The sequence below is a fragment of the Panthera onca genome, chromosome C1 (genome assembly GCF_046562875.1).
Source record: "Panthera onca isolate mPanOnc1 chromosome C1, mPanOnc1 haplotype 2, whole genome shotgun sequence".
NCBI classification, from domain to species: Eukaryota; Metazoa; Chordata; class Mammalia; order Carnivora; family Felidae; genus Panthera; species Panthera onca.
This window is the reverse complement of record NC_138346.1, coordinates 9284976-9297066: the sequence shown is the minus strand read 5'-3', so window position 1 is coordinate 9297066 and position 12091 is coordinate 9284976. Positions and strand designations below refer to the sequence as shown.

At 43.2% G+C, this 12091-nt stretch overlaps 1 protein-coding gene across 6 annotated transcripts in view; it reads left to right on the top strand.

Annotated features, from left to right (window-relative positions):
• The window catches only part of SP100 (SP100 nuclear antigen), a 99678-nt gene that overhangs the window by 39635 nt on the left and 47952 nt on the right, over nt 1-12091 (top strand). For all 6 annotated transcript variants that reach the window (XM_060624063.3, XM_060624062.3, XM_060624059.3 and 3 more), the window contains 6 exons: nt 858-1020; nt 2356-2524; nt 5951-6034; nt 8284-8346; nt 8990-9139; nt 9597-9680. In XM_060624063.3, coding sequence (XP_060480046.2) covers nt 858-1020; nt 2356-2524; nt 5951-6034; nt 8284-8346; nt 8990-9139; nt 9597-9680 — 713 coding nt within the window. The remainder of the gene's footprint in view (nt 1-857; nt 1021-2355; nt 2525-5950; nt 6035-8283; nt 8347-8989; nt 9140-9596; nt 9681-12091) is intronic.

The following is a 12091-nucleotide window of genomic DNA, read 5'->3' as shown; positions in this document are numbered from 1 at the left end:
TTGACAAAGAAAGCTTCTGAGTCTTCATGATACAAGATGTTGATTAAAACATTATTATCAGAGCAATAAAATGATCAACTAACAACTGGAATTACAGACTCCAGTTTAAAATTAATTTCACAGGAAACATCAGCGATTTCTGAAATTCAGGTGCCTGAAAAGATTCACTAGCACAGACAGATTTATATTAACACAAAGAAGGGCAGATGTCCCAGGAGAAATGTTTGATATTCTTGTGAAATTATCAATTTATACTGTGTCATATCATTATTAACCACATCTTATCCTTTATAAACTAGTTTTATAATATTAGCAGGATGGCATTTCTCTTAACAGCTATACATCAGAAAGGGGACAGCTTGTTTTTTCTTTCTGATACTATTTTTCTCTTAGTTGTTAATTGGGAAGTATTTTCAAGGTTAGATTTTTAGTCCATTGCTTTCTTTTTTTTCAAAACGGTTTTATTTGAGTGTGGTTTATTCCATTGCTTTTCATTCCTCTGTTCACTATATCTCAATTTTGTTTAAATTTAATTTTTTTAATTGCAAAAATATTTCAGATATGTGAAGATATCTTTACAATGGCTTTGATCCAGACAGACTAGAACAGATTTTTCAATCCTGCATTTAAGTCTTTCTTTTTTTTTTCCTTTTATTTCAGTCTTTCTTAACCCCCATGCTTTGTTCATAATATCTTTGCTTATTGCTTTAATTCCATGTGTTCTGTCTCTACTCAGGACCACTTAACTTATATACGTTAGTTTTTCACAGCTTATCCTTTATATATAAATCTTACAGCCACCACAAGCATCTTAGACATCTCGATGACCGTTTTCATATGGTATCCTTCCTTCCTAGGGTGTGTGCAGAAGACCAGAGCACCGATGACAGACTCATCTATGAAACTGTATTCAAACACTTCAAAAGACACAAGGTGGAGATTTCCAATGCAATAAAAAAGACATTTCCTTTCCTTGAATGCCTCCGTGACCGTGAACTCATCACCAATAAAATGTATGAAGTAAGTGACGTATGTTATGTCACAGTATGGTAAACTGGCCCCAAATGAAATTGTATTTTAATACCCCGCACGCAAACATCAAGCACAACTGGCCGACTGAGGAGTCTCCTATGAGTGGGAGGCCTTTCCAAGTACTGTTGTAAGTGTTTCCTATAAGGCAAAAAGTGAAAGGAGAATCAGTCATCACCAGAGGCAGCCCTGCTTCTCACTTAGGGACTGGAGCTCTGTGGTGCCCACTGGACTTGTGCTAAACAGCACTGCAAATGGGCTGGATCTGAACCAGGAGTTCTCCAGAGATGCGTAATGCCTTGTAGGAATGCATAGAATATAGCATAAACTAAGAATTAAAGGTAATTTTAATGAATTGCTGTGTAATGTAAATGAGTTAATTTAATAGAATAATAATAAACACATTTCAATGGACATCAGTTTGAGTCCTTAGATCTGAAAACATTAAAGCCTACAGGAAACTGGTGTCCTGTTAGGACCAAACGTGGGAATTGATGATTGTTATTCTTTCTCCAGCAGTTTTCAGCTATTAGGGTTCTTTTCCTTTTTTTCTTTTTCTCTTTTTTTTAATGGTACCTCTGGAGTCTTGGAATTTGGGTGAATTTTAGTAGTAGGCATTAATGGAGATACAGAGATGCAAGTCTTCCTTTTTTAATGTTTATTTATTGATTTTGAGAGAGTGAGAGAGCAAGCACACGCGGAGAAGGGGCAGAGAGAGAGGGCCAGAGAGAATCCCAAGCAGGCTTCTCACTGTCAGCACACAGCCTGACTAGGGGCTCGAGCTCATGAACCGTGAGATCATGACCTGAGCCAAAATCAAAAGTTGGACACTTAACTGACTGAGCCCCCCAGGTGCCCCAATGCAAGTCTTCTCTTTGCCCTATGAATATGCTTTCTCTATGGCCACGTTCACAAAAGGGGAGAACTGTCACCTGCTTTCCTTGAGCTCTTTAAGACCAAGTCAGTCCTGGGGAAAAGGCAACGATTGTGCACGTAACAGGACAGCTGCTCATCATTCCTAAACATGTATTCCTAAAACATCTGGCCAGGTTCTTAAAGGGCTACATATTATTTAACTTTGAAACTGTTACTCTTCAAAGGTGCTCTCACATCTAATGTAAATGACGGTGAGGAGATCAGTTTTACAAGTGAATATTTTTAAGGAGGAAGGAGTTACATACAAATATGTAGAAATTCTAAAACTTTATATGAGAAGGTACCTATGGACGGAACCTGGAATACATTACCCATAAAATCACTTTCTGGGGGCTCTTCTGTAACTTGGAAGTCTGTATTTATATTTTCTCTATTCAATATTTTTTTAAGGATTGTCAAGATTCTTGTAGAAACCTGGTCCCTGTACAAAGAGTGGTGTATAACGTTCTAAATGAGCTGGAGAAGACATTTGACCTGCCACTTCTAGAAGCATTGTTCAGCGAGGTCAACATGCAAGAATACCCTGATTTAAATCACATTTATAACAGCTTCGAAAATGGTAATTAGGCTTATTATCTATCTTTTGATGTTTTATATTTTTTTCTTTTTTTTCTTTTTTTGGACAGGTGTATATTGAGCCACTACAGTTTGCTACATACAGTGCCGGGCAGTGAGGATATAGGAAAACACAAATCATGAGCCTTCTTAAAGCTTATGGTATAATGGCTATAGGAAACACCCATCTGGAGGTCTGCTTAACTAGGCCTTTAGACTCACAGGATGACCAGAGACAAATGGCATCAGATCGACTTAGAAGGACACATTACAGGAAATACAGCATCCCAACAGGCCAATTGTGGGACTCCTTGCAGTGGTCTACACTGCAGTCCACCAAGTTGACTACTACCCAACTCAACTGTCAGCTTAGCTGTGGATAAAGGACCCACCCTGGCTTAGCAGCACCATGCCCATGGGTATCAATATCTCATGTAACAGAGCTGTAGTTATAAGTTTCAGGGACCTCACAAGGGACAAGGAGAGTTAAAAAGAGTCACCACACTGAAGGAAGACCAGAGTGTGCTTTGTAGTCTCCAGATAATCCCTCCCAATCCACATGCACTTTGCAGTCATTTTTAACCCTAAACTAGGGCTAAACGAGGGCTTTTAAAAAAAAATTTTAATGCTTATTTTATTTTTGAGAGAGCTACACAGACTGCAAGTAGGGGAGGGGGAGAGAGAGAGGGGGAGACACAGAATCCAAAGCAGGCTCCAGGCTCTGAGCTGTCAGCACAGAGCCCGGTATGGGGCTTGAACTCATGAACCGTGAGATCATGACCTGAGCAGAAATCAGATGCTTAACCGACTGAGCCACCCAGGTGCCCCTACACTAGGTTTTAAGTAGGCTGATGTTGGCCTAATAACACAGGAGAGAGGCCACCTTGATTAGGTTTCCAGAGTAACGAGCCAGAAAATTAACCCAAGGTTAAATTTACCCTTAAAGAAGGAGAATTGTTGTTGTTGTTTAATTTTTTTAATGTTTGTTTATTTTTGAGAGAGAGAGAGAGAGAGAGAGAGCAGAGGAGGGGTGAAGAGAGGGGAGACACAGAATCGGAAGCAGGCTCCAGGCTCTGAGCTGTCAGCACAGAGCCTCATGCAAGGCTTAAACTCACAAACCGTGATATCACGACCTGAGCCGAAGTTGGACTCTCAACTGACTGAGCTAACCAGGTGTCTTGGAGAATTGGTTTTATTAAGTCTTTCGGGGTGAAACAAACATTATTCAAATAATCACAAAAACAATGCTCTGCCACATGTTCTACAAAACTAAAGGTTTGATTCTCGATTTTTTTCCTGGGAAAGCATGATTTTTTAAAATGATTTTATTTTCATTTATTTTAAGGCCTGCAAGAATTAAGAGAATGCTTGTGTGTGTGTGTGTGTGTATGTGTAATTTTTTTACTTGCCTAGAAAACCTTTTGTTTCAACAGAGTTTAGTGTCAGTGGAGTTCTCCAAATAAGGGAGAGACACATCATAAGAAGAAGGCTCACATGTCCTGAGGAGGGCTGGCATTATGGGATCAGGCATGGAGTGTCCAAGGGTCCAGCCTGTCTTCAAAACAAAGACAAATTTGATGGGGCGCCTGGGTGACTCAGTCGGTTAAACGTCCGACTTCGGCTCAGGTCATGATCTCGCGGTCCGTGAGTTCGAGCCCCGTGTCGGGCTCTGTGCTGACAGCTCAGAGCCTGGAGCCTGTTTCAGATTCTGTGTCTCCCTCTCTCTGACCCTCCCCCATTCATGCTTTGTCTCTCTCTGTCTCAAAAATAAATAAACGTTAAAAAAAATTAAAAAACAAAAAACAAAAAACCAAAGACAAATTTGATTTGTCTCAGAGAGTGAGAAGCAGACTGTGGATCTGATTTGTGAGAGATAAGTTTGAAGAAGATTTTCTTTAAAGAAAGAAAAAGCTAAGAAATTAGAAGTTTATTAATAGGCAATAAAGAGATATCAACAGTTTTATAAGCAAGGAAAAAATTAAAAAGCATGTGCTTTGTTGACTTGTGTCAACAGTAACCTTATCTGAGAACAAAATTTCTACAGCAAGTCAGTACAGTTAGAAATGGAATAAAGGAAATTAAATACCTAATCAGAAATTTCAACTCAATATTACATTTGCAACCAGGATGCCCCTGACCATGGGAACAAAGGGAATGGAGGTTACATGTCAACTGCCTACATCTTGGGGGCTCTGATCCTCTCCGTGGACTGCAGGGACCCCCCCCCTTCCAGGTTCACTGTCCACATCACACAAGTTAGTTTCCAGGGCTCCCCGAGCTGGGGTGACCCACACCTACACTCGCTGTTGCCCATCTGTCCCTTCGGAGGTGGCAGCTGTCACCTCCCAGACCCTGTTGTGCCCGGGAGCTGACGGTCAGGGACCCAAAGCCAAGATTCTGGGGGCTGTGGCCCGAGTGCAGCACCCTCTCCTGCGCCCCAATTCCCACCTTCATCTGGTGCTCAGAGGCCCCTGAGCCCCCATGGGACCCTCCACGCACAGGCCCCCTTCACCTTTCCCTTTGTTCTCTCGTATCTTCCACCTGGTTTTCCCAGGATCTGAGGCCACGTCCTGGGATGACGAAGCACCCGTGGCTCCCACCGTCCAGTGGAACTCACCCCCACTGGCGCTGCCCCAGGAGGAGCTCCCGTCATCAGCCCTGAGGCAATGGGTCCCCTCCTCCCTTGTGCCCCCTCCTCTCTGGACTCCCCACAGACAGCCCTCCCCACCAGGCTTCCTGGTTCATTTCCTTCCTCCCATGTGTGCTGGGTCACCTGCAGGCAGGGGCGCTGGGCTGGTGTCCCAGCCTCCGGAGCCCGGAGCCCACGGGGAAGGCGTCTGGGGTCGTCCTCCAGCGCTGCAGTCTGCTCAGTGCTCAGAGCTGCGGATTGTCCTTTGTTCCCGGGACCTGGGCCCCTGGGAGGTCTGTCTCGTTCCTCCTGGTGTCCCCCGCTTTGTGTCTTTGGGAAGCCCCCACCCTCCCTACCCCAACCCTCCTCTTGTCTAGCAGCATCTTTAAAGTAGCTGGGCTTTCTCTTTCATACCCAGGGATCTCTCTAGGAGCTTAGCTCATCTCCCAAGGAAATCCCTGTTTCTTCCTTTCAGTTTGAACAGTTCAGAAACACATTTCAGTCCTTTTACTTATTTTGATACATACATTTCCTGGCCATCCACAAATTCTTTTACAAGGCTAATAGCATCATGATGTTTTCCTTTATCCTTATATTGGAGGAGCTCCTTTCTGTGTGAGAAACATAGATTCTCTTGCTGGGAGTTCTCTTTTCTATCCCAGGGATGATGGGGGAATTTTACAAAGAGGATCAGAGACACTGAGCTTGGGGGATGGGAGTTGGTAACTGTGCAATATTGAGGTATTGTTCCTGGTCTCTGATGGGGATCCCTAATTGCCTCCTCTGTCTCCCTCTCTTCAGCAATCCAAGAAAAACTTAGTTACCAAGAAAGTGATGGAGAAGAGGCGGTGAACAATCCTAATATCCAACTGAGCCTTGAACAAGGTGATTGTAACCTGATAAATACCGATTCTCATCTGCAAAGAAGAAAAGGAGAAAGGGAACTCAGGCCCGAGTCCTGAGTGCATTTGGGGAATCAGGGAAGAAATGTTAAGGACCAAGGAGAAGGCAAGGAGCGGTATTCGTGTGAGCATCTAACCAGAGGCAAAATCCTGGAGGAGTAGCTATGACAAGAGACTATTGGCCCAATAACCAAGATGAAGGGACAGAAACCCAGTGTGTCAGTAAAACCAGATTTAAGCAGATTAACTACCAGGAAGTAATTGAGATTTAGAAAGGCCCCTATAGGAGAAGATCAGTGTAAAGCTGTGAAAGGCTAAGAACTGGGCCCATGGTCAATATTAAATAATGGCAGATGGGACCAATTTCAATGTGGGGGATGTTGTTCAAGATGCTATTCAGAGAATGCCAGTCACAGAAAAGAGGAAGTGGTACAGAGGTGGAGGGGAGGATGTGGGCACTTTGAGGGAGAGAAGGAAGGGAAATGAAAACAGGGAAGAAAGGGTTAAAAGAATAGAAATAACCATGTTATTTTTTTTAAAGCTTGTTTATTCATTTTGAGAGAGAAAGTGCACGGGAAGAGGAGGGTGTGGGCAGAGAGAAGAAGAGAGAAAATCCCAAGCAGTCCCTGTGCTATCAGCACAAAGCCCAGCACAGGGCTCGATCTCACAAACAATGATCATGATCTGAGCCAAAATCAAGAGTCAGACACAACTGACTGAGCCACCCAGGTGCCCCGAAATACCCATGTTACTAACACCTCACTGATTAAACATTTGCTCTGACCATTGTAGGTTTGTAGCCTGACAGTGCTCAGGCTGCCACTGGAGGTTGGCCTTGCTTATGTGCTCATTTTGCAGACCCTGTGGGCAGTTAGCCTGGAATCAGATGAGCAAGGATGAACCCAGGCATTTTGAACCCAGAGTCTGTGTGTGTGTGTGTGTGTGTGTGTGTGTGTGTGTGTGTGTGTTGATGGAAGTAAAATTCACATAACATAGAATTAACCATTTTATTTTATTTTATTTAAATTTTTTCTTTTTAATGTTTATTTTTGACAGAGAGAGAGAGACAGAGCATGAGCAGGGGAGGGGCAGAGAGAGAGGGAGACACAGAATCGGAAGCAGGCTCCAGGCTCCGAGCGGTCAGCACAGAGCCCGACGCGAGGCTTGAACTCATGAACCTTGAGATCATGACCTGAGCCGAAGTCGGACACTCAACCGACCGAGCCACCCAGGCGCCCCGAGAATTAAGCATTTTAAAGTATACAGTTTAGTGATATTTAGTGCATTCAGAATGTTGTGTAGCTACTACGTTTATCTAGTTCCAACATATTTGGATCACCTTAGAAGGAAGCTCCGTGTCATTCCCCATGCCCCTCTTCCCGAGCCTCTGGCAACCACTAGTCCAGTTTCTGTCTCTTTGGATTTACCTCTTCCAGACATTTCATGTAAATGGAATCATACAAACATGGACTTTGTGTCTGGCTTCTTTCACTCAGTGTGATGTTTTCAAGGTTCATCCATGTTGTAGCATGAATCAGTCCTTCATTCCTTTTTATTAGTGGTTAGTATTCCCTTGTATGGCTATATAACATTTTGCTTATCCATTCCTCGGTCAGTGATGGTTGTTTCTACCTTTTGGCTGTGACAGAGTCTGCATTAATAACCCTGTACTGCCATTCCAGTAATCTAATGAAAAAGACAGAAACATGAGACAAAAATTGGGAAATATATGCAGAGAAAGATACAGAAAAAAAAATACCAAAAATGGGAGAATCAGACCCAGAATCCTCATGAACAGGCCAACGAGATAGACTGAACAGATGTGAAAAGGGAGGGTGTGGAGGGAGAGGAGGTAGGGACAAAGCCCCAGAACTTTGTAAGAACCCAGGTAAGTCTGCTGGTCAGGGCAGCTTTGGAAGCAAAGGTGGCATCACTGAGGCCACGGGAGTCAGGATCAACCATCTCCAGTTACTTAAGTACCTCGTGTAGGACACGCAGTGAGATGGCTTGAACGAGGCCCTCGTAGCCTGGGATGCGGGCGACCCTCGTCCTCCACTCTGCCAACTGGGGTCTGACTACAAGAGTTGTGTGGGATTTGCCAAGCCCACATGGCCTCTGTATTGATACCTGGAGGGGATCTTCACCTCCCACTTTATAAAAAAGGGGATTAGGGAAGAACAGCACAGACCATACTTCAGTTTCTGAAAGAAACTTTCAATTTCTTCCCCTTAGGAACTGGTGAAAACTCATATCGAAGCCTGACCTGGTCATGCCCACAGTCCTCATCTTACAACGGTCTGTTCCTGTTGACTGTATTCTGTGATCCCTTGCTGTTCTCGTTCCATTCTGGAATGTGCTAGAAGGGTGGGGGCTGCTTCTTTGTATTGCTGATTACCCAGAATGTCCATCTTTCCTTCTGCAATTTCTCCAAGGAAGTCCTGGGGTGTTTGCCCTGGAATTCATTCCTTACCTTCCGCTGCTCTGCTCTGCCCTCTATCTCTGGACACTGTCCCCTGTGGACTTACTTGCCAGCTCCTTTTGTTGCTGGCTTCCTGTTGAGTTCCCGACATGGGGCACTAACAAGAGATTGGAGAGTAGGAACAAGGGAGAAGTCGGATCTGTCCATAATTCTGGCAACGGCTGCATCTCGCCCGTGATACCACTTCCCACCAAGCAGGCCAGCCAGGGGCCAGCTTCCATCCACCCATTGATCCTGGCCTCTGGGCTCACCCTCCGGCCCTCCCACAGCTTACTGTTAAATATTCTTCCGGTTCCTGCATTCTTTTATTTGGACTTCTTAGCTGTTCCTTCAACTGCATAACCACCCCCCTGGATTAAATTCCCTCTGCTGTAAAAGCTAGAGCGATTTGTATTTTCCTGTTGGGCCCTGATTGATATAGAGGAGAATAAAACATCTATGAATCAAAACATGGTTTAGGTACAACCCCATCTGAAAATGGACTCTCGGAGAACCTCTGTGAAACAGAACAGATAAATGCAAACAGAAAAGATACAACGAGTGACAAAAATGATGCACTAGAAAGCCAAGAAGCAAATAAAGAGTGTGCCCAAGAGTCTGAGCCAGCAGGTAAGACTGATTGCCTGGGTTTGCATGAGCATAGAGAGGCCAAGGAGTCCTTGCTGGTGGTAGAGAATGGAGTCTTGCACAACCCAAGGAAATATCTATTAACAAAGAAGGGGAAACTCATGCAGACACAGAGGGGGCAGTAGTGGAGGCTAATATATTGATGGGAGAGACCTGGAGGAAGAAAAGTTAGGAAGGACTAACAAAGAGACAAAGGATGAAATTCTGCAGTACCTAATCGGGGAAGAGAGACAGAAAGAAAAGTCAAAAGAAGTCAGGGAGAGATTGGCCACAGAATCACTGAAGCACAGACACTTTCATGAGGTGAAGGTGGCAATATATGCAGACAAGCTATAGTAGAAACATGAGAAGAAAAGAGAAGTCAGGTGAGATGCAAAATGGAAATGGGCAGAATAAGGTCCCTCTGTCAGAACTCAGCTGTGGTCTATTTTATCCTCAGAGTCCTGTGAACAAGCACCTATCCACGTGAATAATGGAGACACAAGAGAAGAGACACCCAGCACATTGCCCTGTGATGAAGAAAGTAATTGTTACTTTTCCTACCAATATTCTAATTCTATCCTTGTTTTTCCATGAGAAAAAAAGCTTTCCTCTTCTCTCTTTCTACCAACCACCTCTCTGGCCCTATCCAAGACCCACAGCCTTGTGCACAGCCTCTGACTACTTTTAAGTAAGCAAGCAGGAAACAGAGCTCAGGTCTTTAATGGAGGGGGTGTCCCTGAAGAGAGGATGTGAGGAGAGAAAATATGAAAAAGCGAACCATGGAACACTGGTGGCAAAGTACATGAACTACATAGGTTTTAGATAAATTGGCATGGAATCCAAACAGTACCACTTTGTGGAGTTGATGAAAAGGAGTAATTTGCAACTTGCTTTTCAGAAGTTGTAGCAGAAACATGGAAGCCATGCGTGATGCTGCTGGTCAGTTTGTGAGTACGGAAGCCCCAGTGAAGGACTTTTAGGAAAGAAGTGACAGATGGAAGGACTTGGAGCAGAGGACAGTGGCATAGGGGGAGAACTTTGATGATCATTGGAATGCTTGAGATGGGGAAGATGAATAGAAAGAAAAAATCAGTATAGAAGAGGCACTTTAATAATTAAGAAACAAAGAATAGGAGAAAGTAGAAAATGTAACAGAGAATGGATACACTGAAAAATCAGGTGGAGGACAGCAGGGCCAGTTTTCGGGGGAGGCAGCGAGGCCCTGGGCACATGTAAAGAAAATCTTACTCTTGGTTTCTTGTGCCCTCACAACCTCCCCTGCCCCATCCTAGACACTGCTGGGCCCTGGGAGACAGTGATAAAAAAATGTTGAGAAAAAGAGCATGATAGAGAAATATACAGAAGGAAATGAATACCAGTAAATAGAGAAAAATGGGAGGAGGCATAGAGAGAGCTATGTAGAGGATGAGTTAAGGGACCATAAATGAAAAACTGGTGAAGAGTGGACCAACTGATGAGACAGAAGACAAATCAAGACATTGTCCAATTTGAAGAGTCGGTCACTGGAAAGAAAGCACAAAGGGCCCTTTCTAAGACCGTTGAGAAGGGTAAGGTGTCTGCAATGACCAAAATGGCCTTCTAACCCCCTCAGATAAAAGTAAGCATTTACCCAGGCATTTCATTTCTCCATGGCTTCAGTCACCATCTGTGATCTATGGATTCCTACACACACATCTCCAGTCTGGACCTGCTTTCTAGATTCATCCCTTCAAGTGCCTAAATTTTTGTATTCAAAGATCTGAAAGCTCTCTCTATTTGGAGGCCGTATCAGTTATCTACTGCTGTGTAACAAACAATCCCCAAATTCAGTGGATTAAAACAACTGACTTTATTTGCCACTTCTGTCAATTCCAACTTTAAAATATGTCCAACTTGCTCATTTCTCTCCATCTCCAGGATGCTCACTCTAATCCAGATTCCTATCACTTCTCACTTCAAACAGAGGAACTCTCCTGCTGGCCTCCTCCCTGTCTTGCTCCCCTCAGATCCATTCTCCACACTTCAGTTCAATGGGCATATCAAAAATGCAAACCAGTTCGTATGTCTTTCCTATTTAAACCCAGTGCCTTCTTGTGGCCCTCAGCATGAGGTCAACACAGCTTGGTATGTAGTATTGAAGGATACTTCCCATGCAGTTACATATTCCCCCTTCATTCTCCCTTCCACCAAGTTCCCACCACACCAAATTCCATTTCTTTACTTGAATTTTCCTAGATCTCTCAATTATATCTCTGCCTTTACACATGCTTTTGGAAAATAGTTTGGTATACTCTTTCAAAGTTGAAAATACACATACCCTGTGACTCAGCAATTGCATTCCTCAACAGAAACCAACAGAAATGCACATTGTTCAAAAAAAACTAAAAGAAATGCATATAAGGTCAGTACTATTCATAATAACTAAAATCTTGAAATGGCACAAATTCACTTTTATGGTTTTATTTTTAATGGGTTATTTCTACAATGGAATACTATACAGCAGTGAAAAAGCAAAGTGAATACAGATGACTACCACACACATAATGCTGAGAAAGGGACGTGAATTGATCACCCTGCCCCATGACAGAAAGACAGAGAAATAGCAAATGAGAGAGAAAAGGCATGATTCTATTTATACAAACTTGTGTATATTTTGGAACTGACAAAATTAATTATCAGTGGAATTACTAATCAAAGTGGTGATTAATTTGAATTACATGATGGAGACAATTGGTGGGAGGCATCACTAAAAGGCTTCCATGGTATTAGTAATCTTTTATTTCTGGACCCGAGTGATAGTTACCCAGATATGCTCACTTTGTGGTGATTCAAAATTTATGATTTGCTTATTTTTATCTATGTACATTATACAGAAAATATAATTTTAATTTTTAATTTGTTTATGTTTACTTATTTTATAGAGAGAGTGTGTGCATGTGAGCAGGGAGGGGT